General features: G+C 51.9%; 7 protein-coding genes across 7 annotated transcripts; 6 read left to right on the top strand and 1 right to left on the bottom strand.

The window, feature by feature from the left end:
* Positions 1 to 187: 187 nt before the first annotated feature.
* On the top strand, positions 188 to 1,664 carry CTAM01_07830 (uncharacterized protein; the record flags this gene model as incomplete). Its single annotated transcript, XM_060523851.1, has 9 exons — positions 188 to 241; positions 295 to 327; positions 389 to 479; positions 538 to 579; positions 634 to 788; positions 849 to 886; positions 952 to 1,089; positions 1,134 to 1,553; positions 1,607 to 1,664. 9 exons carry the CDS (start codon positions 188 to 190, stop codon positions 1,662 to 1,664), a joined length of 1,029 nt encoding a protein of 342 aa, XP_060381598.1.
* Positions 1,665 to 2,192: 528 nt separating this feature from the next.
* CTAM01_07829 (uncharacterized protein) lies at positions 2,193 to 3,663 on the top strand (the record flags this gene model as incomplete). Its single annotated transcript, XM_060523850.1, has 9 exons — positions 2,193 to 2,252; positions 2,307 to 2,339; positions 2,399 to 2,489; positions 2,542 to 2,583; positions 2,656 to 2,810; positions 2,862 to 2,899; positions 2,955 to 3,092; positions 3,142 to 3,561; positions 3,618 to 3,663. The coding sequence occupies 9 exons, from the start codon at positions 2,193 to 2,195 to the stop codon at positions 3,661 to 3,663; spliced, it is 1,023 nt and encodes a 340-aa protein (XP_060381597.1).
* Positions 3,664 to 4,232: 569 nt separating this feature from the next.
* Positions 4,233 to 5,704, top strand: CTAM01_07828 (uncharacterized protein; the record flags this gene model as incomplete). Its single annotated transcript, XM_060523849.1, has 9 exons — positions 4,233 to 4,295; positions 4,347 to 4,379; positions 4,437 to 4,527; positions 4,577 to 4,618; positions 4,671 to 4,822; positions 4,874 to 4,911; positions 4,968 to 5,105; positions 5,157 to 5,576; positions 5,662 to 5,704. 9 exons carry the CDS (start codon positions 4,233 to 4,235, stop codon positions 5,702 to 5,704), a joined length of 1,020 nt encoding a protein of 339 aa, XP_060381596.1.
* A 989-nt stretch (positions 5,705 to 6,693) lies between these two features.
* On the top strand, positions 6,694 to 7,581 carry CTAM01_07827 (uncharacterized protein; the record flags this gene model as incomplete). The annotated part of the gene is made up of 2 exons (XM_060523848.1): positions 6,694 to 6,756; positions 6,949 to 7,581. 2 exons carry the CDS (start codon positions 6,694 to 6,696, stop codon positions 7,579 to 7,581), a joined length of 696 nt encoding a protein of 231 aa, XP_060381595.1.
* A 448-nt stretch (positions 7,582 to 8,029) lies between these two features.
* CTAM01_07826 (uncharacterized protein) lies at positions 8,030 to 10,975 on the bottom strand (the record flags this gene model as incomplete). The annotated part of the gene is made up of 5 exons (XM_060523847.1): positions 8,030 to 8,087; positions 8,152 to 8,905; positions 8,979 to 9,027; positions 9,165 to 9,307; positions 10,018 to 10,975. The coding sequence occupies 5 exons, from the start codon at positions 10,973 to 10,975 to the stop codon at positions 8,030 to 8,032; spliced, it is 1,962 nt and encodes a 653-aa protein (XP_060381594.1).
* Positions 10,976 to 16,399: 5,424 nt separating this feature from the next.
* Positions 16,400 to 19,249, top strand: CTAM01_07825 (uncharacterized protein; the record flags this gene model as incomplete). Its single annotated transcript, XM_060523846.1, has 9 exons — positions 16,400 to 17,274; positions 17,333 to 17,494; positions 17,551 to 17,620; positions 17,674 to 17,809; positions 17,858 to 17,967; positions 18,020 to 18,103; positions 18,159 to 18,299; positions 18,352 to 18,430; positions 18,483 to 19,249. The coding sequence occupies 9 exons, from the start codon at positions 16,400 to 16,402 to the stop codon at positions 19,247 to 19,249; spliced, it is 2,424 nt and encodes an 807-aa protein (XP_060381593.1).
* A 1,100-nt stretch (positions 19,250 to 20,349) lies between these two features.
* CTAM01_07824 (delta-1-pyrroline-5-carboxylate dehydrogenase) lies at positions 20,350 to 22,279 on the top strand (the record flags this gene model as incomplete). The annotated part of the gene is made up of 3 exons (XM_060523845.1): positions 20,350 to 20,547; positions 20,606 to 20,713; positions 20,780 to 22,279. The coding sequence occupies 3 exons, from the start codon at positions 20,350 to 20,352 to the stop codon at positions 22,277 to 22,279; spliced, it is 1,806 nt and encodes a 601-aa protein (XP_060381592.1).
* Between the last annotated feature and the right edge of the window lie 2,816 nt (positions 22,280 to 25,095).

Below are 25,095 nucleotides of genomic sequence, written 5' to 3'. Positions count from 1 at the left end.
CATGAGCGAGCTGCATCCGTGCCGCCAATATGCAGTATTTATTTCCCAGCCAAGGAGAGGGGTAAAACACGCACTCTCTGAACTCTTTAAGAGTCGCAACACAGGAACCCCACGCCTGCGGTTCCCTTCAGTGTCGGACAAACGTACTCTCTAATCTTACAGTGGACCATCTGTGAAATCTTACACAATGTGCAACGATGAGGTCGCAGGCGCAGGCCCAGTCATCATCGCCGAGGACAGGGTAACAAATCCTCAGCCTCGTAATGGACTGATGGCATCTAACACCTTGACTAGGTTTGGGATGACAGTTCATCAGACCATGCTTCTGTAAGTTGTTCCTGTCATTGCTCGAATCTGGTCTTGGAACAGTCTCTAATGTTTGGACTAGAGCTTTGCGTCGTCAACCACCAGCTTGACTAGCTCTATCTTTCAACATCGCATAGAGAATGGCAGGACTTACCACAGATATAAAGACGGCAGTAAGCAATTGATCACAGGTCTATTTACGCATGTATTCAAGGTGGCTAATTGATACAGAATATACTATGCCAAATGACGAAAAAGAGGCCGATAGACTAGGTTCGATTTACTCCTAACCTCACGCCTTGTAACCTCGTCTCACACCACGTTCAGATCTACAGCACAACCTGTTCCTCCTCACGTTTCTAAACAGGCTTGGGCGGGCTCCTCCCGGCGACAAGGACTCTGGCGTGAAGCGAGTTCTCGACATCGGCACAGGCACCGGTCTCTGGGCCATCGAGTTTGCAGATGAGCACCCCGAGGCTGAGGTATGTGTGGAAAAGGCCTTTCTGATGTGTCTTTGAGCAAATATTGATGCTAGATTCTAGGTTTACGGCGTGGATCTTTCGCCTGTCCAGACAACTGCGTGCGTCTCCGGCATCCGAGGTTCATAAAAAATACTTCAACATTCTTCAAGCTGATCCGCTCTAGTCTTCCCCCGAATGTGAAGTTTGAAGTAGACGACGTCGAAGAACCTTGGACGTATTCGAGACCGTTCGACTACGTCCATACGAGGATGATGACCATGAGCGTAGGTGATTGGTCCAAGTTATTCAAACAAGCCTTCAAGTAAGTTTCCCAGTATGTGTGACAGGCACAGACTAATCCTACAGACACTTGGAAGTCGGCGGATATTTGGAAATCCAAGAATGCGACCTCAATCCTCGCTGTGATGACGGTACCCTCACCTCAGATCATGCAATGACCAAGTGGATCAACCTGCTTGGCGAAGCCATGGTAGTATTTGGACGGCCTTTTGTTGACATCCCTGAGCTGGTGTCCGTGATGGAAGATGCCGGCTTCGTCGACGTCAAGATTGAGTCATACAAGTGGCCCATCAACGAGTGGCCGAAGGACCCTCACTACAAGGAAATTGGCGCATGGACGCATGCCAATTTCATGGAAGGCCTCGAGGCTTGGACTCTGGCTCCGTACACTCGGGCGCTGAACTGGGAACCTGAGGAGGTCCTCGTCTTCATGGCTGAGGTGCGCAACAACTTGAGGAATCGTAACATTCATGCCTATTGGCCAATGTAAGTCTCAAAACTTCTGGTCAAAATTTTACCGGTGCTGACATGGGATTAAGCTACTCGGTTTACGGTAGAAAACCCGAAGAGAAGGAGGCAGAGGAGCCGGCGACCTGAAGCCAGCCAAGGTGAAGCTGCTAACGGAATGCCGGATCAACTAACGAAGCGTTGCATGGGTCAGGAGGTATTGAAAGATACCGTTTTCTTGTCGCACAGAGAGTCAAGCTTTCTTGCAATGAATAGAGACTCTTCATCTCGTTTGATTTTGTATATTCGTGTCAGTGTGCTCGCATGGCCTGAGGTGTGTCCCCGGAGAACACTGAAGGATTGTTCGCTTGAGCTATTTTCATCTATCAATTAAGAAGCTCACTTTGAGCGATCGGAAATATCCCCTGTAGCAAAGATACGTCCGTAAGGCACCCTGCTATTGCGCCGTTGGAAGCAAGCAGTACCCACGCACCAACCTAGCACCTTGTCACCAACATCACATATCCATGTCTGGCCAAGAAGAGGGGCGGACTCCTGTTCCAACACAGATAAATGGTTCGCAGCCATTCGGATCTCGACTCTTGTCATCCTCTCTGATAGAGCCAGGGGAACTAGCGACGCAGGTATCATCGTATCTTTCGGAACTCAGCAATTATCATGTGTAACGACCAATCCGGGCCTCCGGTCAACCATGGGCCTGTCATTGTGGCTGATGAAGTGAGAGTGCCGCCCTACCTTAACGCGAGTGAACGACACTAAACTTAATTACAGATTACGGATGATAACGCATCAGAAAGATTGACGGTAAGCAATCGTTGACGTTTGACTCCGCAAAGAAGCAAGTGCATAACCTTTCCCCGCAGAGTATCGCATCTTCAACTCACAGCTTATCGAGCTCGATCCTTCAACACCGTCATGAAAATGGCAGAACTTACCACAAATACAAAGCGGGAAGTACGTTATTTTGATATTGCTGGTCTTTCAGTCGTCTGACCTTGTATCTTAGGATACAACTACCCTAATGACGAACGGGAGATGGATAGGTTAGGTATGTGCTCACATATACTCCATAAACTGTACCGCCACGTTAAGCTTATCTCATACCCAATTATTTCTTTAGATTTCCAACATGAGCTCTTCCTCTTGACCCTTCATGAAAGACTGGGGCTTGCTCCACCGAACGAGCCAGGCTCGAAGGTCAATCGCGTACTCGACCTGGGGACCGGTACTGGCATCTGGGCTATTGACTTCGCCGATGAACACCCGGAAGCAGTGGTGAGCAATCTAAAAGAGTTTAATATCCGCGGAAGCTGAAGCTAAAGTCAGGTATACGGCGTAGACCTCTCGCCTACACAAACGACCGCGTATGGACGAACATCCATGGGGAACTTTTCTGACATACTAATATTCATCATCTAGCGTCCCACCCAACATCAGATTTGAGGTTGACGATATAGAAGAGACATGGACATACCGTGAGCCGTTCGATTACATACACTGCCGTGCAATGACGTCGTCTATATCAGATTGGAGGAAGCTCCTCCAGCAAGCATACGAGTAAGGGCCCTCCTAATCTCCAAACACGTAATCTACTGATCCCTATCAGCCATCTTGAGCCCGGGGGTTGGTTCGAATTGCAAGAAGGTCATGTCCGACCCTTGTCCGACGACGGGACGCTAACTCGAGAGCACTCACTATCAAGATGGGCAGATTACATCGAAGAGGCGTGTAATATCATGGGCCGCCCTTTTGTAAATGTGCTTTCCCTTGTGGAAGTCATGAGAGAGATCGGCTACGTCAATGTGACGTATAGCACGTTCAAGTGGCCTCTCAATACTTGGCCCAAGGATGAGCATTATCAGACCCTCGGCCATTTTAACCATGAGAATTACATGGAAGGGATTGAAGGCTTCACACTTGCGCCTTTCACTAGGGCCCTCAAGTGGTCACGGGAAGCGGTCGATATGTTTCTCGTTGGCGTGCGGAACGATCTGAGAAACAGATATATACACGCATACATTCCCATGTGAGTAAATTCAACCCGGCGGGGCGACTCTCACTTCTTCTTCTAACCATTAATAGTCAGTTGATACATGCGCGCAAGCCTGAGAGGTTGAATAAAGATTGATGGTTGAGGGCACCAGGCCGCGATGAACTGAAGAATGTTGACGAAGTTGGTACCAGATGCCCCAGAGACGACAGAGGAAGAAGATTTTCAAGTAACATTCAACCTCGCGACTCTGTTACGACCCTGTGTTGGAAGTTTGAAGGCCCACATGTCGCTCATGAAGACATACAAATTGGGTCGTTTGTTGTCTCTCGAACTAATGCAACGGCCCAAGGCCGCGGCACGGGTTGGTCAGGTGGAATCTGCAACTCGATATAAACCGGCCAAAGAGAGAAAATACTGATTCGCCACGTCGTACACTCCTGCTACTTTTGTCTTAGAACGATGGGCAGCTGATTCTGATACGTTCAAAACCCTGGTTCTGTTGGAAGAAGGCTCCAACAGCAAACAATAATCCTTGTCACCAACATGCATAATTGTCTCCATTCCAGAAGAGGGGTAGCAGTTCTTGTTCCACAGATTCGATAAAATCGTTCACGTATCCGTCGCGCTCCTCTTGTCTTTGCTGCAATTACTGAGCGGATTGTAAATCTTCCGGATACACACCGAGGGCTCACAAAACTTGTTTCATGATGGCGGACAATACAACCGAACCGGTGCCTGACAATGGCCCCGTCATGGCGGCGGACGATGTAAGTCGCAGCTCCTAAATGAGCGCCTCCTCAGTACTGACTACCGCATAGTTCAGTGATGATGCTTCATCTGATAGGGCAACTGTAAGTCTATGGGAAAATAGAACCCTGTGTCTGGTATGAGCGGCCTAATGAATCTAGAGCATCGCGTCTTCCAGTACAAGTCTGTCCAGCTCAATCCTCCAGCATCGTATCGAGAACGGGAGGACGTACCACAAGTACAAGGAAGGCAGTAAGTCGATGAATTAGCCAGGTGATTTTCGCGACACTAATGAATACAGAATACAACTATCCGAATGATGAGAAGGAGAGTGACAGGCTGGGTACCTCACCCTTACACTTTTCTTCTTCCGCATCATCTCATGTCCATTACAGATCTTCAGCACAACCTGTATCTACTCACGCTCGACTACAAGTTGGGTCTTGCTCCCCCGAATGAGAACAACAGAGCCCAGCGTGTGCTTGACATTGGAACTGGAACCGGGTTGTGGGCCATTGACTTCGGGGATGAACACCCCGAGGCCGAGGTAAGGACACCAGCACCAATTCCATGCAAGAAGCGCTAAGTTTTGCAATAGGTGCTCGGAATAGATCTCACACCAGTCCCCACGGCATTGTACGATCCGATTCCTCTCGCATTGCCGCACGTGTAATATACTAATGACTCTATAGCGTCCCTCCCAATGTCAAGTTCGAGGTCGATGATGCTGAAGAGCCCTGGACCTTCAGTCAGCCATTTGATTACATCCACATTCGTGGTATGACCTCAAGCATCGGTGATTGGAAAAAGTTTTTCCAAAAGACATTCAAGTAAATGGTTTCCGGATCCGCTTACATTGAGTCTGTACACTGACCTGTCAGCAACCTTACGCCAGGTGGCTACGTCGAGCTGTTTGAGGGTCACATGCGGCCCGACTGCGACGACGGAACCTTGACGTCTGACCACGCTTTCATCAAGTGGGTAGACAAGATCGAGGAGGCCTGTAACATCTTCGGTCGGCCGTTTATCAATATCCCCAGTCTGATCCCTATACTCAAGGAAGTCGGGTTCGTGGATATCGAGATGGTCAAGTACAAGTGGCCCCTCAACAACTGGCCAAAGGACCCCCACTACAAGGAGCTTGGCGAGTGGAATCTCGAGAATTTCCTCGAGGGTATCGAGGGATGGAGTATGGCTCCTTTGACCAGGGCCCTCGAATGGACGAAGGAGGAAGTCAACGTTTTCCTCATTCAAGTTAGGAATGACTTGAAGGATAGAAGAATTCACGCCTACACCCCCCTGTAAGTCTCCTCCCCCTGGGATCGAGCAGAATTCTGTTTTCGCCTGCAGCTCTACCTCATCTCGAACGTGACTGACCAGGTACAGCTACCTGATCCACGCGAGAAGACCTCCTGCGACCGAGGCTTGAAGTTGCGCAAGGTTCGAAGATAACCTGAACCTTTGGGGGTCGGCAGGGTAGGCGATGTTGAAGTAGCTGGTGAAGCTGGCGGATGAAGGTGTGTCGAGGAACCTGAATGTAGCAAGCACAGCCTATAATGACAAAATGGATTTAAATATTTCACTCTTCTCATCTTCTCGCACAAAGACATGGCTTGACACTTCCGGAGAGGCGACACCCGTTTTAAGTCGACGAGATGAAAGGAGAAAGCTCAAGACTGGGTATGACCGGCTTCTGGGAGATCGATGGCCGACGGAGCAAGGGCGTCTTGTCTCCAGCTTTCCAGCTTGGCAGTATGGTATCGTCTAGGTAGCTCGGTAAAGATAAAGAAGACGAAGTCGAGATAACAAGACGTGATTATGCTCTTTGTGCAGGCGAGACAAGGTGATTTGTGCAACCTCGGGCCAGCTTCGGGACTAATGCAAGGCGCACGGATAATTTAAGCTCACAGTACCCCATACCGCTGACGGGAAACTCCACCACAGGTACCCACCCGCAGTCCCGGCCAACCAGGTGGTCGCCAAACAAGCAACGGAAACAGCCCCTCTCTTTTTCAGGACTTATTCCCGCGCGAAAGAGCGGCAAGCGGCAAGGCGGGAAACGTCGTCAATGAGCGTCAGCGTCAGTCAATCAATCCGGCCATTTCCACCTACCCAAAACATCTTACCATCTTGTGACGCCTAACTGGTCAGGCCGGAAACCATCTACCTACCCCCAGAACCTAGGTCACATCAAGTTCCCAGTCACTCCAGTCCAACAAAGAGTGATACGCTATACCGCCCCTCCCCGCCCCGCCTTGCCGGTCAGCAGCAAGCAGCGACCCTACCGACTGATAGTTTGACGACACATCCCGTGCCTCACACCTTCACGAACTTCGACTTTACATCCTTTCCCGCCCATCGACCGCCCACCTCCAACGCCTCCTTTCCGAATCCCTCACGAATTCCGCACCAGCCACCATGGCTTCCAAAGGAGTCTCTCTCCTGAAGTTCGTGGGAACTGTTTCCCTCGGTCTTCTGACTGTACGTTTCACCGCCCTCCCACCGCAGCTCGGTTCACCGTCGGACCATCATCAGTGACGCCACTATCCCATCCCCATCCACCCCTCCCCCTCCAACTCCCCGCATTCAGGACGCTCCGGGATGCCGAGCCACCCTGTACCCCAATTATGAAATGCTTCATCCAAGTCATACTAACACACGCGCGCGCAATAGGGCCTCTCCTACTCCCTCTCAGCCGTAACAGTCCCCTCGATCCTCTCCCTCCCCTCCGCCTCCGACGCCCTCCGCGCCTTCAAGAACCTCTACCCAACCGCGACCGCCCGACTCCGCCTCCTCACCGGCGTATCCGCAACCTCCTTCCTCCTCGCCTTCTTCCTCTCCCCGCGCGCCTTCCGCCACCCCTATCTCGTCTACGCCTCCGTCCTCACCCTCACCTCTGGTCTCGCCGAGCAAATTACCCCCTACGTCCTCAAGAGCAGCCCCGAGTCCTCCAAGGAATCCATCGCCGCCCGCCGCCAGGCCGCCCGCGACCGCGAGCAGAAGCGTAAAGCCGCGCGCATCGCTCGCCAGGAGGCGCGCATGGAGGCCAGCTACGAGGTCCTCGGCGACACCCACAGCGACGGCGCCGGCAGCGCGAGCGGCGACGAGTCTTCGGCTGCGGCTGCTGAGGCCGAGGAGGAGGCGCTCAACGGCGAGGAGGTCCGCGGCGAGGTGGACGGGTTCAGGAAGACGCAGCTCGTGCAGTCTGCCGTCGCCTCGGTCGGCTTCCTGCTGTCCGTCATCGGCATCTGGGGCGATGGTGCCATTCAGGTCTTCAAGACCGAGACTGTGATTGTTGGTGTATGAGAAAGAGACGCCCAGCGGGATGCTGAGTTGAGCAAGGGTTGTGTTGTACCCAAATCGCGAAATTGCTGCTGTTGCGTATAGGAAGCTTTTTGAGATTACGTGGACGGGAAACGATGCCCACACTATACTATACTATACTAGTACTGCTTGCCAGAGAGAAAGCCGTCATACTCGTTACATATTATCCTCTACTATACCGGCCTAACTGGACACCGGACAACATGACAAAATAGACCATTAAAAACCTAATCTACTTGCTAAAGATTACACGGTCTTTTTGTAGCGTGATGCTCTGCCTCTACGGCCTAGCCCCGTTATTTCATACCTCATTGAAGCTTCCTGGCTGGCACCCAGCCCTCGGCTCACCAGTCTTTCCACTTCCGTTCTTTTTCGTTCTCCCATATAGGCAGCATGCTTTGGAACGATCGTTCGAAAATCATATGACGGCTCAAGACTTTAACCTCTCACTACCCGCCATATCGTCCTGCGCATCCTTGATCAGGAAGCTAGTCAAGTGTCAGCGGTCAACTCAGCAAGCTAATCTTGGTGTCACTGCCGACTCACTTGTACATGAGTACCGTTGGCGGGATCGTGCCAAGGTGCCATAAACTGTGCGCATCCAATGCACCCCACACGGGTGGGAAGTCAAACAGCTCCAGACTCATGACCATGACGACCACCGCGACGACGATACTCGGCCAGATGGCCCATGTCCTCCGTGACTGCCTATACTTGTTCAAACTGAACCACAACCACATGAGGTTCTGAATCACGCCGATAATAACGTTGGCCGTCATGTTGTACGTGTAATCCCACCGCACGCCCTTGAGGTAGGCAATGTGCCCGGCGTAAAGCAGCACGCACAGCAGCGTCCACGCGCGCAGGACCGACCTCCGGCGCGGCGTCGGCCGGTCGAGGCGCATGATGCGCACCACGGTGTAGTACAGCCCGTACAGCACGCTCGCGCCCGCAGCAAAGTAGTCGAGCTGCTCCGTGGCGACAAAGTCGCGCGTGTGGAAGATTGCGCTGAACGTCCACGAGGCGATGCCCACACCCGCGAGCCACTCGTACCAGGGCCGCAGCGGGTACGACGCCGGGATGACGGCGCGGAGCTTGCGCCAGCCGTTCTGGTGGGCCCAGAGGTTGCCCAAGCTGAAGAGGGTGCTGGCGGGTTCCTGGATGCCCAGCATGCGTGGGAAGGGCCATTTTCCGTGGAACTGGACCACGCGCTCGCCGGCGGCAAGGCGCTCTTTTGTGATTATGTGTTGGCAGGCGTAGTCGCATTCGGAGGCGCAGGTCCAGAGGAGGAGGCGGCGGTGGAAGGCTGTTGGTAGGGGTTCATGTGTTAGCTATTCAGTCACCTTGTGGTGTGCGGGCAGGAAGGGGGAGAAACGTACGGATTGGCGTAGCATCTTTGCCGGGAGCGCAGTTCTCATCGTGGCAGACCTGGATCGCGAGGGAAGCGCAGAGCAGTATGTCAGTCACAAGAGACACTAGAGAGAGTTTTCTCAAGCATTGCTAGTTGCGAGCGCGAGCACAAGATTGCGCGCGCGCCTATGTTTGTGTATGTGGTGGGCACCAACTTGGACGCATTCTCGGAACTCTGGTAACCGATCGCCGTACGAGGCCTCGACGGCTACTGCGAAGATGAGGATTGCGGCGATGACTAGGAACAGAGGAGACTTTGATGGTCTCCCCGCTCGTGAGCTGTTCATGGCGTCTGCATCTATTGTCTGGTGGTGTTCGTATGCGAGCGGTCTTGTCGGCTCTCGAATCGGAGGGTGTGTCGCGTGCTACGTGGTCGGAGTGAGGGTTGGTCAGGGCGGGAGGTGGAGGGAGGAAAGTCAACATGAAGGTACGGAGTAAGGTAAGCTATGGTAATGGAAGGTATCCGTACGGAAACATGGGACACAAGGGTTCGGAGGTCTCGGACGGCTAGAGCCCTGTCACCGCGGGTTACATTGGTCGAATAAAGGTCCCGGTCAAGGTACAAGTAAGCTCCAGCTGCGCTGGCGGGGAATTCGCGTGCTTAATTGGCCGCGCTTTCCGGGGGCCATGAATTTGGCGGGGTTCATTCAATATCCAATATTAATACACCAGGCAGAAGTGCCCATTCATCCAAGGCCGAGTAATCCCCAGTTCTCACAACTTCAATCGCAACTTCGGTCTGCATCGAAATGACAAGAGCCATCATTGCGGGATTCGCTTGTGTTCTTCAGCGCAGGTAACAACACCATACGAATTCAAGCGGCTCATCCATTAAGCAACAGGAAGGACTCTGCCAACTTCTATTCATCAACCCAGATTGTCAGGTACAGTAACGGTCAAGGTAATACCAGTCCCATGTCTGTCAAGGTTATGCACTTGCTACATGAAGAAGCACCTCTGCAACCGCCGGGCGATTGCATTCTCTTGCCCGATCAAGAGCTGTCTGACCTGACACCGTCCTCGCATTCACATCGACACCAGCGTCGAGGAGAACCCTAGCCTTGGCATCAGACTCATGTCCAAACCCCAGGAACAGGGCATCCGGGCTCCCCGCCGTCAAGTGCAGCGCCGTCTCGCCGTCGTTGGTCCTCGCACCCATGTCAGCCCCGGCCGCAAGCAGGATCCGGACATGTTCGGCGTCCCCCCACGCAGCTGCGGCGTGTAGGGGAGTCTTTCCTTCGTCATCCGTCGCCTCGAGGTCCGCGCCGGCCCCGAGCAAGAGTCCTATCAGCTCCGCCGAGAACGAGGCCGCTCGATGCAGCAGGGTGTCGCCGCCCTGGCCTCGGACGGAAACGTCGGCGCCCTTTTCTATCATGAGCTTGACCGAGGCCGGCGCGTCGGAGAGGGAGTGCAGGGCGGCCGTGTCTCCTTTGTTGTCGAGGGCGCTCATGTCGGCGCCGGCGTCGAGAAGCACCTGGACCACGCCGAGGTGGCCGCGACTAGCAGAATGATGCAGGGGCGACTGTCCGTAGCAGTCTCTGGCAGTGACGTCCGCGCCAGCAGCGATGAGCAGCTTGGCGATCTCCTCCTCTCCCGCCCTGGCCGCTTGGTGCAGCGGGGTCTCGTCGTCCATGGTGCGGGCGTTGACGTTGGTTCCGGCCCCGATGAGCATTTGCACTTGCTCGATTCCGCCGTCGGCGGCCGCCATATGCAGAGGCGTTTGGCCGTCGTAGGAGACTGCAGAAGCGTCGGCTCCGGCGTCGAGCAGGGCTTTCATGGCTTCTGCGCTTCCTGGCCGCCCGGTGAAGTGGATCAACTGGTGTCGGCCAGGCATCGATGTCTGCGAGACGTCGGCTCCGTTGAGGATGAGCTCCACTAGCCGTTGCGTGTTGCCGTTTAACGCTGCATTATAAAGACATTCGTGCTCGCAGAAGTGTTTCGGACAGTCGTTTGATTTTAAGCACATGTTGCGTGACGGGGCGAAACGTGCACAAGCAGGTGACAAGACACTCAGTAATAGAATAACTGATCCGTGTCGAGGTAACATAGAGAGATCGCGTTTTTGCTTTTTGAGCAATGAGTCTTTGGCGATTAAACCACATTGCCTCAGGTGAAGAGTTGTCAATTCCTTTTGAACCTTTTCAGGAGCCATCTCTAGCCTGGGGCGTTGGTAGGCAGAAGCAGCGGATTAAACTCTATAAGTTGAATGCTAGGCCGAGAATGGCATGTATCCACAAGACACGAGATGGGTCTCCGACACATCACGACCAACAGACATTTTTGAGCGAGGAATTTCTCAGGCACGATACCCGAAGAGCACGGATCTTAGGCAGAAGTGGCAGGCATCATGGTTCACCAAGAGTCGTGAGTCGATCTAAGTGGGGAACGAGATTTCGTAGCTTGTGAATCTTCCACACGGCTCGTGAACCAAGACCGTACTCCTCGACACAACTTGCAACATCTTAGTCAGTAGGTACAATTACAACAGAAGTAGAAGCCAGTGTGATTCATTGACTCCTGCTACCTACTTGCAGTACCTTGGACCCATGGCTTCGTTGAAGTACCCTTTCGAGTTTCAGGCATCGATGACCTCCTCAATCGACTAGATCAACGTCGGGGTGGTCAAGAGGAGATTGGGAAGGCTATAAAGAGACCGACTAGCATGCAGCCAAACTTGAGACATACTGAAGTCAAGTAGCACCCATATGCAGCAAGGAATGAGTATATGAATTGATATATAGAGGCCGGCATTGTCTGAGAAGGTATTTAACAAGAGCTGATCAGAAGCTAAAGGCCTGAAGGGACGAAGAAGAGGTAAGGTACAGATTTGAAAGTCGGAAATTTGGCTTTATAATTGGGAAGTCGAGTGTTAATGGCATTGACTAGGCCTGTAACTACATCATCGCAGAGGAATATTAACGTTGCTGTCCAATGTGTCTGTTATTGACGCCACGAGTATTCCTGCTAGAATACTGCCGGAATGACAACTAGTAAAATGTCAATTTGTTGTTCTTACAGATAGAACCTAAACTTATTGGTCATGCTGTACCCTGATCTGATAGGATTAGTGACCTTCCCCAGTCAAGGATGAACGAAAAGATGGTAATCCTATGCGTCCTTCCGTCGCTAAGAGAGTCGCGACCGCAGTGGCGTTGGTAGAAGAGTGCTTAGAGTAGGATATTGCAATATATATGTATATACTGACTTGGGGGATAGGCAGGAGTTTCAGTACAACAGTTAGACTTTCATTAAAGAAGTGAAAACATATGGAGGTTGTGGCTGTTTGGAAGCGAGCTTACATCAGTAGTGGCTACTTGAATGCTTGTCTTCCTGCACTCAGGTTCAATCTGGATATGAGCACGACCCGAACGTCTCATGAGATCAACATCTCTTGTCGAGGTAAATACATTAAATGATTAAATGGCTTTATGACACAGCACTGCTATCCTGTTGTTGTGTCGTCTATATGGTATTCGGCAGTTACTTTGGAAGCTCGAACTTTCCCAGGTTAGTCTTTCAAGTCAGTGAAGCCCGATGATCACTCTCATCGTAATTCTTCAGGTTGGTGTGAATTCCGGACTCTGTAATCATCTCTATACGAGTATTCTCGAAAATTGGGCAATTTGGCCTTCTTGGTCTTCGATAGAGAGGCGGCCTTCACACAAGTTGCAGATGTCCTGCCCTCAATGACATACGTCGCCTGCCTCTATGATATAGCGACACAGAACGCCCGCTTTCTGCCAAATATGAATTAGTCGATCAAGAGGTAAGGGCACCTAGCTAGTGAAACTGTATGGATGCTAGTGTGGAATATTATCCTCGATATGAGGCCAACGTAGATGGCTCGGTACCTGCAGGGCCTGCCAGGCATGCCATCTTGGCCACTCCTTGTGACCGTGTGTAGTTTGATAGGCATTGAGGAGCCGCTATGGCCATCGTGAATCGTGGGAAGGCCATTCTGCATGGCAGGATCAAAATCTGCATAAAAATGTAGCAAACAGGGGAAGACCAGTGCAAGAACCACTGGCCTAGGCAGATCAAGTAGTGAGACTACTTGCTTCGCCATTTTACGCCCTGAGCTGATCCGATCCGAGAGAAAGGTTGATGTCCGAAGACAGACTTAGTGAACTATTCTTCTCGGGTATGGAGACCAGATCCAATGTCAGACAGTGTATATGCCGGATCAGAGAACCTCGGAAAGAATTCCTGCAAGGGCTTGACGGCATCGGGAGCCTTGGATAAGACTCGGAGAGCGTTGATGATATAATTTTCATTCACAGAATGTCGTTGACTACTGACGCACGCCCTTGTCTCCGTCAACGATCGTGCATCCCCTACTTTATTATATCCAGCCACCTCTTTCTACTTCTGTATGGCAGCGCCCGAGTATATGAAGGTGGCGAAGTTTACGATACCCGGAACCAAAGCCTCATCTTTGAGCAGCTTCTTTACGCGGAAGATGTAAGTGCGCTTAGCTACATTGATACTCCTTGATTATTGGAGGTTCAACGTGCACACTTGCCTTGATTTCAGCGTGGAACCAATCACTTTCAACCCAACTTTGGAAACATACTTATCGACTGTGAAATAGCTGGGTTCCACGGGAAGCCCAAGAAACATCGGTATAGAGGTTCCTGAAGCTGCCGAACCTCATCGGAACCAAGAGTAATGAGATGTCTTGCTTTTTCACACTTCATTCAAGAGCCTTGACGGCGTAAGAGGCCCAGCAGCCTCAGCTATCACCCCTCATTTTCTCAGTATGAGGTGGTCACAATTCAGCAGATGCTGATTACGGGTGGTGCCATTGCGTCTGGCTCTGGGACCCCGTTTGATTACGATGTGTTTCGCCGGCTCCGATGTGACGAATACCTACGGGATCCACTTGACCCGGCCCAAGACTGCAGCCGGTCGGCGGTGGGGTGGCTTTACTCGCCGGGCCCGGAGCGGTCTGACGCCTGCAAGCACCGGTGCTGGGCAGCCGCGAACAGAACATGAACAGCACAAAAGAGAAAAGAAATACCGGACCGCCAAGGAGTCAACCGGCAACGGCAATCCGTTTGTACGGGATGTGGCATAAGGCAAACAGCACGCCGAGTCCGCGGACCAAGACCGGGGGCCAAGAGCTGCAGCGGAGGACAGGGATATCAGGGACTAAGAAGTTGAGAAGCAAGGATGGGAGGGACGCGGAGTGGGTCATCTCAGCCTTGGCCCCTGTGGGGGCATTCCTGTTTCAATTTCCAAAGGACCACAAGTCCTGACGTAGGTGTCAATTTCAACCCGCCAGACCAGGCCACTTTGGGCGTATCAATCAACAAACCCGTGGCACTCAATCACAACACCATCAGACTCCCGTCGAGTCTCACTCCAATCCAGCTCCAGCCAGTCTCCATCAGCCTCTCTTTACCTTAACCTTGGTAGCAGCAGCTTGCCGCGGCACGTTGTTATTTACTGTTACGGTTTAACCCTTTATTGACCCGTTGACCCATCGACCAGTCCTTCTTCACAGGCCTCCCATACCGGCACACCTTCCTTGCATGCCGCTAAATTTTACCTCTCGAATCGGTTCACCCACTTAGCGCACATGTATTCCTGATCGATGCGCACTACGTACTTCTTTGGAGGAAGACAGAAACACAGAGAGCCATTGCCAGAGTCGGCGTTACATTGTGCGATGTGTGAGTGGTGCCTTTTGGCTTTTTTTGCCCGGGAGCTGCCCTGCAAGCATGGAACCGGCGTGTTTACCCAATGCGAGCTGGTCTGTTATGGCCCATGGGTTGGCCGTTTGTGGGAGCTCTGGCCACTTAACTCATCGTCATCCCAACCCCAGAGCCCCCCCAAAGATGCACACGCGCCAGCAAACAGATCGCTGACGAGGACCTTGACCTTGGCAGCTGAGAGATTGGGGGAACGCCCGTCCGCACACTTCAACGCTCCAATGCTCTCCGGCTGTCACCGACCACTCACGGCCCTCGCCTCATCCCAAAAACCAAGGCTACGCAACGCGCACATTCAATCAACTTGAGGTGAGGGACGAGGGAGAAGAGGAGGGGGACATACAGATGATGGAACGCCAACACGTTGTCAACCGATAAGCCTCAAAACCAATGGCAGGAGACGGGTCGTTGCTTACTTTTTTTTTTTGAAGGCAGCAGGAAGCTACCTAACTTACGTAGTGTGGGTTGATGCAGAGCAAGGTGGTCTACGCGTAGTATTACGGATACTCACACACGAATAGGATCAGATGGAAAGACCTCGGACCTGGTTCTTACACAGGAATTAGCTTATTAGCATACTGCATGTCTCTCTACATGGAGTCAGGTGGGTTGATTTGCTGCAGCAAGGATTGCGGACTTGGACTGAGGTGAAGGCCCGGTCCTCCTGGCGCTGGCCTCTTCAATTCGAGGGATACAAATCAAGGGGAATCTCGGAGGCCGCCTTCAAAGGTACCTACTTTACCATATCCACCTGGTAGATAGTTGTGAATACAAGAATGGCATTGTGCTTGGGGGCGAAAACTTGTCGATGACGGCCAGAAAGTTGGCCATCGCCACAGCAAAGAAGCCAGCACTCGGCCAACACCACTAACGGCACCACCAAGGCCACCATCACAAAGTGTCCTTCTCTATCGAGTCTGTCCTAGAGTGTCGCAAAACTCCATGACGGCCTCTCCTTGGACCCAGTCCGACTGTACATAGTACTGTCCGTCACAGGTTCACCCCTAGAAACCGCCCCCGGTCCACCTTTCACCCTGCTGCAGCTCACAGCACGAACGGACAGGGCAGCCTGGGCGGCTTCATACCGAACCTGGACCTCCCTAGCTCGAGTTTCCAGCTGTAGCGCAGCAGCTCACCTCAGACCAGGACGTTGCCCACAGCGGTTGCGTAGTGGACTCTCCCCACCACCGCCGATAATCCCTGCCACTTTAATTCCTAGCTCGCGTCACTCTGCGCTACCTTGGCCCAGCAGCGCATCCAATCCAACACAACACACTTTTCTCGTGCGATTTGGTGGGATTCCGACAACACCCTCTCTCCGTTTAATCTTCCTGCTTTTCCCCCTTCCCATCTTTCACCTTTCCCCCTTCTCTTCAAGGTTCCTTCGAGCTACCGTCTTTGTTTGGCGTCGCAACACCAGATACCCGGCCGTTGATACCCTCCCTTCGAGCTCTCAGTTCGTAAAGCAACAAATCTTGAGACCCTCTGGGCTTCTTGAGAGCTGGCCGGCGCGCGCAAACTGGACCCTGCCAGTCTCATTTGCGCTGAGACATTGTAAGGAGCCACCGTTGCCCAGTGATATTTCTTGGTGATTCTATCTCCATGATCTGACTGTTCTGTTCTGCTCACAGGCAAAGACGAAACCAAAATCACAAATTGATCACAGAATCGCAGACATGGCTTCACATCCCCACGGAGAAGCCCTCGATGACATCGAGCACAACCCCCATGCCTCGGCCAACAGATGGCGTCACCAGGAGAGCTCAGCTTTCCTCCGCCATGCCGCCGGTGCTCACAGCCACGCACAACCCCGCGACCCCCAAGAACGAGGAACCACCAACGACCTGGCCGACTTTCTGAACCGCGACCGCGTCGAGCCCGAGAATCCCAATGCTCCGCCCAACTTCAAGCCCATCATGGTTGCTGCTGGTGAGGCCGCTGGCCAGGAGGAGCCTCGCGCGACGGCGACCCACGCCCACGAGCAAGACCCCCCCGACGGCCGGGAGATCATCTGCGGACCGCTGCTCAACTACCGCAGGATGGACGAGAACAATTGGTACGGAAGTGTCTTGATTGTCACAAGGGGCGGTGGTAAGACTCAGAGCTTCGCACCGCACTTGGTCCTGCGCCCTGCGAACGCAGTGAATGGCCAGTACGCCTCTACGGAGACGAACGGTGTCAACGGCTCCAATGGTGCTTTCAATGGCGAGGTGTCCGGCGCAGCCAATGGCGCGGGCACCAGTGGCTCAGAGACCCAAGGTCAATGTCTCTACTCTGACCCTCGCAACACTTTCTGGGCCTTCGACCTGTCACTGCCCCTCAGCCAAACGGAGGCCAAGTGGGAGTATTCGATCCCCGATATGCGATTCTCGGCTGGCAACATCCGGCCTGATCGCTACCACTTCTTCGTCCCGGCCATCAACGAGTCGATGCGCATCATGTTCCATTCTTGCAACGGATTCAGCGTGGGCACTGATGAAGACGCCTGGAGCGGCCCCGCCTTGTGGAACGATGTGAACCGACACCACAAAGAGCGACCATTCCACGTCATGTGAGTCCAATGTCTTGGCCTGCTTAGTACGAGGTCGCTTTTTCTGACTTGCGCATAGGCTCGGAGGAGGTGACCAGATCTACAACGATGGAATTCGAGTCGACGGACCTCTGCGCCAATGGACCGAGATCTCGAACCCCAAGAAGCGCAGACACTTCCCCTTTCCCGAGAAGCTTCGCCAGGCTTGTGACGATTACTACCTGAAGAACTACATCCGTTGGTATGTGCATGGCCAGGGGGGAACATGAAGGTGTCGAGAGCTAACATTGTCAACAGGTACTCTACGGAGCCATTTGCGACTGCCAATGCCCAGATTGCGCAGCTCAACATCTGGGATGATCATGATGTACGTTGAAGCTCGAAGATAATGGCGAACGATGTTCTGACCGGGCAACCTAGATTATTGACGGATTCGGTTCCTATGTTGACGATTTCATGCGATGCGATGTGTTCAGGGGTATTGGTGGAACTGCCCACAAGTACTACATGCTGTTCCAGCATCACCTCCCTCCGCCACCGTCCACTTACACCTCGGGTACGTTTCTAGTTGATGGCGAAGAAATTCGGGCTAATCCACGGATAGACCACACCACAACGGCCGAGAACCAAGGAATTGACCCCAACCAACTCATGGATACCTACGTTGCGCCGGCTAAGTCGGATCCCAGCTACATTGTTGGCAAGCAACCTGGTGTAAGTCATCGGTACAGACTCTTCCTGGAAGCACGGCTAACCAGAATTCCAGCCCTATGTCGCTGAACACTCACATAACATGTTCGCCCGGCTTGGCGCACGTATTGCCTTCCTGGGTATTGATGCTCGGACTGAGGTAAGAACACTGAGGAACATACACTGGAAGTCAACATACTAATAACGTTTCACAGCGCACACGCCATCAAATCAATTACCCAGAGACATATGACTTGATCTTCAGTCGCCTCAGACAAGAGCTCAAGGGCGCTCAGGAGTCTGGACGCCCATTCAAGCACTTGATCCTTCTGCTGGGAATCCCAATTGCGTATCCTGTAAGTAAAGATGGCCTGTGAGATGTCTTTGCAGAGACTGACTGCGTTTCAGCGCCTGACATGGCTTGAGAACGTCTTCCGCAGTCCCATCATGGGTCCTGTGAAGTTCCTCAACCGGAGATTCGGTCTCGGTAAGTGTACAATGAGGAGACAGAACGAGTCTTGGCCCACTGACAATATCAGCTGGTGGTGTTTTCAACCACTTTGACGGCAGCGTCGATTTGCTCGACGACCTTGACGACCATTACACGGCCAGAACTCACAAGAAGGAGCGCAACGCTCTCGTTGAGAGGCTTCAGGCCATCTCGTCAGAGTTCTCAGTCCGTATCACCATCTTGGGCGGCGATGTACACTTGGCGGCTATGGGCCGATTCTACTCGCATCCTAAGCTGAACATTGCTTCGGAGAACGACCACCGCTACATGGCTAACGTGGTGTCTTCTGCCATTACCAACAAGCCACCGCCAGCAGCGATTGCCAACTTGCTGGCCAGGAGAAACAAGATCCATCACCTGAACCACGATACGGACGAGACGCTGCTCAAGTTCTTTGACAAGGACCCCGGCGATTCAAGCAAGACGTCCAACTCCAACCATGTGACTATGCCGAGCCGGAACTTTGCCATTCTCACCGAGAACTCGCCCAACAATGGACTGGCTGCGCCGACGAACGGTGATACGCGGTCAGTGATTTCCGGCAAGGGTGGACACGATTTTCTCCATGTCGGTGAGGTGGAGTCAGGATCCAAGCACAAGGCAGCCGGAAAGCAGCACGGCACCGGCAACGATGGTAGCTTGGACATTTGCATCCGCGTCGAGATCGACCAGCACAACCGTGAGGGTCTCACGGAGGGTTACGGTGTCACTGTTCCCCAGCTCAAGTACACCAGCCAGCCGGTGCCCGTTGAGCCCTTCCCTGCACAGGAGCGCGAGAATGGACAGGGCGAGTAAAGAGGCTCTGTTCAAACTTGACGGTGGTGAAGGGAAGAGATGGTTGATGATCGACGCTCGACGTTGGCTAGCATTGTTGCATCGGTTGTCGGAGACACCATCCGATGCGTTGTTGGTTGCATTACGTTATGTTATACCCATGAAGCGAAGGAGCTAAAAGGAAAGGGAGAAGACGGATGTACAACTCTTGCGGGTGCATCTGGGGGAGCTCGACCTTTGCTGTGTTTTGATAATCTTGTTTATTGTCTCAAAGAACCAAGTAGTAATGATGAGGGCTCGGGCGACTACGGAACCATTAGGTCGATACCTGGATTGCAAAGCTTTCTTTATTGCTGTAATTCGTTTCTGTAATTCGTTTCTGTAAATCAACCCCTTTGGACTGTGATAGGACATGTGTACACGAAAGATGTCCATGTCGGAACAGTCATCCGATCCCGACTTTGGGGGATCGGGATCGGGAGAGCTGATTGCCTCTATCTATTCGGGCCCACTGAGCCGATCAACTCCGCTGCGGCACTGCTATCTCGACCCCAAAAATTCAAGGTCAGGGCACAATTGGCACCTATGATTGGCTGTACGTCTTCCCCGCAAAGCTGTTCAAGGTTGCGATAGGCAGCTGGTGGTGCTGGTGACATGCTTATCGGGAGCAAAGCGACACCGGGACCCCCGATTTCACCACCCCCAAGGGCCCCCGCAGCCCCTCACAAGCTCTCCGCCCGCGCAGCTTCGTCGCATTCTTAACCCGCGCCCACCCGACGTTCGCAGGTGCCCGGTGGTTGCTGGGAAGGTACAATATTTGTAGGCAGAAAGTGGCAGGGAACAACATCCGTGTCTCACGACTCGTCCAAATTCTCATCCCATTACGTTTCCTGACGTTACAAAAAACTTAATAGCCAGTCGGTTCGCCGTTTGCTCTCTTCTCCCCCGAGTGTCACCTGCTCTCCCGTCTTCTGCGAACCAATTGCCCATCACCCATACAACACATCGCTCACAGCTCATCACTTTGTTCTGCGTGTGTGTGCCTCGCCATCCTGTCACGTCCAATCCGATAGAGAAGACTGTTCACACAGCACAGCACAAAGCTGTCATATCTGCCCATCATGGCGTCCACACGAGCATCTGGGCTTCTCAACTCCCAGCTTCGAAGCTCTTCCCGCATCACATCCCTTGGACGCAGCGTCTCTGCAGTTCTGACCACCAGACTCACAACACGCCTGTCCGCTCCCGCGACGAGGACATCCACCAGAATGGCGACGTTTGCTGCCTTTAAGATCCCAAAGATCTCCAACGAGCCCAACGTAGGTTACAACGCCGGATAAGCTTGGTGAGGAGGCACTTGACTGACAATTATCACAGCACCACTATGTCAAGGGCTCCGCCCAGCGTGAAGGCTTGGATGCTGCAGTAAAGACCCTTCAGAGCAAGCTGCCTTTGGAGGTGCCAATCGTTGTTGGCGGTAAAGAGGTGAGTCGAGCCTACACATCTCTACAGCTCTCAATCCGACCATGTAAAGCTAATAATGTCCCCTAGATCTTGACGGGCGACACCGGAAAGCAGGTCAACCCCGCCGACCACAACACTACCGTAGCAACATACCACCAGGCCTCGCCCTCCGACGTCACAAAGGCAATCGACTCGGCTCTCGCAGCCAAGCCCGCCTGGGAGTCCCTCCCCTTTGCCGACCGCGCCGCTATTTTCCTCAAGGCCGCCGACCTCATCGCGACCAAATACCGCTACGACATCATGGCCGCCACCATAATAGGCCAGGGCAAGAACGCGTGGCAAGCCGAGATCGACGCCGCGGCCGAGCTGGCCGACTTCCTGCGTTTCAACGTTCAGTACGCCGAGGAGCTCTACGCCCAGCAGCCGCAGCACAACAGCCCCGGCGTCTGGAACCGCGTAGAGTACAGGGCCCTCGAGGGCTTTGTCTACGCCGTCAGCCCCTTCAACTTCACCGCTATCGCTGGTAACCTCCCCGGTGCCCCCGCGCTGCTCGGCAACGTCGTCGTCTGGAAACCGAGTGACTTTGCCATTGCCTCCAACTGGCTCGTCTACAACATCCTCCTCGAGGCCGGCCTGCCCCGTGATGTCATTCAGTTCGTGCCCGGCAACCCCGAGGAGATTACGAACCAGGTGCTGTCGCACAAGAAATTCGCGTCCCTCCACTACACTGGAAGCACTGCTATCTTCCGCAAGCTGTACGGCGCCATCGGCCAGGGCGTCGCCGAGGGCCGGTACGCATCGTACCCGCGTATCGTCGGTGAAACGGGCGGCAAGAACTTCCACCTCGTCCACCCGAGCGCCGACGTCGACAACGCCGTGAAGCAGACCATCCGTGGCGCGTTCGAGTTCCAGGGCCAAAAGTGCAGCGCCACATCGAGGGCGTACGTTCCCAAGTCGCTATGGCCGCAGTTCAAGGAGGGTCTCATTGCCGAGGTGAACAAGATCAAGATTGGTGACCCGACGGACCACGGCAACTTCATGGGTCCCGTCATTCACGACGCCTCGTTCAAGAAGTTGTCGGGTGTCATTGATGCTGCCAAGAGCGATTCGTCTCTCGAGCTCGTTGCGGGCGGCAAGTACGATTCATCAAAGGGCTACTTTGTCCACCCGACAATCTACCACACCACGGATGCGAATCACAAGCTCTTGAGCACTGAGCTCTTCGGTCCCGTGCTCGTCATCCACACCTACGACGACGCCTCGGCACCGGCGGACGCTTTTTCCAACGTCTGCGAGCTTATCGACGGCACAGGCGAGTACGGCCTCACGGGCGCCGTGTTCGCGCAGGACCGCCCTGCGGTGGTGGTGGCGGAGGAGAAGCTGCGCAACGCGGCGGGCAACTTTTACATCAACTGCAAGAGCACGGGCGCCGTGGTGGGCCAGCAGCCGTTTGGCGGCGGCCGGGCGAGCGGGACGAACGACAAGGCGGGCAGCCAGAACTTGCTGAGCCGGTTTGTGAGCTTGAGGAGTATCAAGGAGGAGTTTGCGGCCACGACCAAGGTTGCGTACCCGAGTAACGAGGTTTAAAATGGTGTCATTGTGGAGGGGAAGAGATGTACGTTGTGATGGAGTCTTTTCCTTTACGGTTCTGTCAATTTTGGGCGACGGTATGGGATATCTGGGTTCTTTTGACACTCGTCACGACATGAGTGAAGCATTTACGAGCATTTTCTACGGTCTAAAATGAAAATATCGAGTCTCTTTAATCAGCACACCTCAATGAGATAAAACAACCCTAGGTCGCATCAAGTCCAACTTCCCGGACGGGTGGTGATGTGGCGGCTCTGGTGCTGTCTAGCCTAAGCATGATTGCTTCTCAGGTCCGGTGTGTAAGTGAAACAATTGTGCCGTCAACTTGAACCACGAAGCTCAATAAAGGCATCCATCCAATCGAGCTCTCATTCTCGAAAGGTTATACTGAACTGTCACGTGCGCGTTCGTGAACCCAAGAAAACGGATGAAGGTCGCAAAGATGGAGGTGGAGGGGCGGTGACATGAACCAAGCTTCTTGCTGGATCTCCCCCACCAATGTATAGCACGCACCGGGTCAAGGGTTTGGTTTCCGGCCGCTAGCCCCAAGTTGGGTGCTTGGAGAACAGCCATCTGGCGTATGTATGTACATAAAGCTGCCGGTTGGCTCCTCTTTTATAGAGTTTCTGGGTCCCCGGTTTTCCCTGTTTATGCCTGCTTACCTCCCACTACACTTGAAGCAGAAGGAGAAGGAGGGATGATGGAGTGGAGGCCGTGGGGGGGGATAGAAGACAAGAAAGAGGTAATCCGGATCATGACCTGAGGTAGCTGGCGGCTATGCGGCTCACTCTGGACGTAAGGGCACGCAGGGTAGCTTTTGCGCATCGTTTGGGGAATTTCCCTCATAGAAGATGCGGTAGGCGGCCTGTTTTCTGCATTTGACTATTCCGGCAAAGGCTGAGGCAATTATCGAATTGGCACGAAGATGGGAATCGAAATTGGGATATCCCGCGATACGGGCGATGGGTCAACGGGGAATTACTGTGTACACCTCCCGAGTCAGAGTGGGAGGTTCATCAACAGAGTGCGCGTGCGAGTGAGTGGGCGAACTCACGTGGTCGTAGAGGTGGAAAAGATGTGAAGGGCCAACTCGAAGGAGAAGAGTTGCCCACGTGCTCACTTTACAAGAGGACAGGGGCCCGGTTCGTCATCGGTCCAGTACTATGTATACCTAGGGACGGATAGGTCGTGTGTGTGTGTGTGTGTGTGTGTACGAGTCGAGTAGGCTCAAACCCTCCTTTCAGCTCTGCGTATCAACCTCAAACACCGGGACGTCAGCTCCATCAATGACAGATACAGACAAGAGGCACGTTTTGCCCAGGCACGCGAGGCTGGGGAAGAAAGGTGGGATTTCCCACGGGTTCCGGGACGTTTCGTACAAGTGCACGGAAACGCGGCTCACTGGTGAAGGACCCAGTGGTGTAAGAGCGAGCCGGTGAGTTTTCTTTCGACCAACGGTACGTTGAGCACATGTCTCGTGCCTCTCTCTGGATTCCTCAATTCGACCCAAAAGACAAAGTCGCAATCGGAAACTAAGCTTCACAGACCCGCCGCAACGCCTACCCTCGTGCCTCTTGTCCTTAGACTAAGAGATATCCACAGGTTGTAGCGTAAGCAGGTAGGTAAGCATGGCCTTGGCAGCTGTGGGAGAGAATTACGGAGGTGCGTCCCAATAGTCATAGCAATTGCTACCAAGCCCTCGACCCACAATTACCATTTATCTCAACCAACCAGGGGCTACGGATTATTCCTTCCTACTTTACTTACTTTCCCCCCCTATTACTACCTATAATAACCACTTTAACCTATATACTACTTTTTTTATAATTATTATAAAGCTTATAAAAATACTAAAACTACTAAAACTACTATATTACTACTTATATTACTTTTTTTTTTATTTTAATATAAATTTTAAAATATTAATAAAAAAGAAGCTAAATTTAGGTATTAAGGTAGTAATTCTTATTTTATAAAGTTACTTAGTTAAATAAATTACTAAATAAATATCTTAAGCTTTAAAAATTCTATTTTAAACTATTTATAACGTTCTTATTTATATAAAATAGGCTAAATTTAACCTAGCTACTCTTACTTTCTCGCTTTAGCCTAATTATTATAAAAATACCCCTTAAAATAGCTACTTAACTAAATAAATTAAAAAAGTTAACGATATTATTATTTATAAAATCTACTATAATTACTATAAGTATAAAAAGAACTATATTAATATTACTAAAGACTTATTAAGGGACGAGGGCGTTAATATCTTTATTATAATTATTTAATAAATCCTTTAATATTATAATTTTTATAAAACTAAACTAATTTATAAACTAGGCTTAATAAAAAAAATATAGTAAGAGTAACTTAAGTAGTACCTCGATTACTAATATTAAACTTTTAATAACTAAAAGCGGGTTATATAGTTAAATAAGATAATAATTACCCTTAACTACTATTATAATAGCTATAAGCTTTAATATCGTATTAATAAAGCTTATACTAAATAATATATATAAAAGAAATAAAAAAGTTATTCTAAATTTATATTTTAGAGGTATTTTATATATAATAAAAAAGGGCCCTATTATTATTAAATTCTTAAGACTATTATTAAAAAAAAGGCTACTAATATAAAAATTACTAAACTTAATATAAATCTCGAGCCCGTTTAATATTAATAATAAGAACTTAAGAATAGTATAGAGCAAATAAACTTATATAACTTATTAAACTATAAACCTTAATTTAATTAAAATACGAAATTAAATAAGTTAATACGGAATAGTAAGGATAGAATTAATTAGTAT

Source organism: Colletotrichum tamarilloi, assembly GCF_030869305.1.
Source record: "Colletotrichum tamarilloi strain Tom-12 chromosome Unknown Scaffold_25.1, whole genome shotgun sequence".
Classification (NCBI taxonomy): Eukaryota; Fungi; Ascomycota; class Sordariomycetes; order Glomerellales; family Glomerellaceae; genus Colletotrichum; species Colletotrichum tamarilloi.
This window is presented reverse-complemented; position numbering and strand designations above follow the sequence as displayed.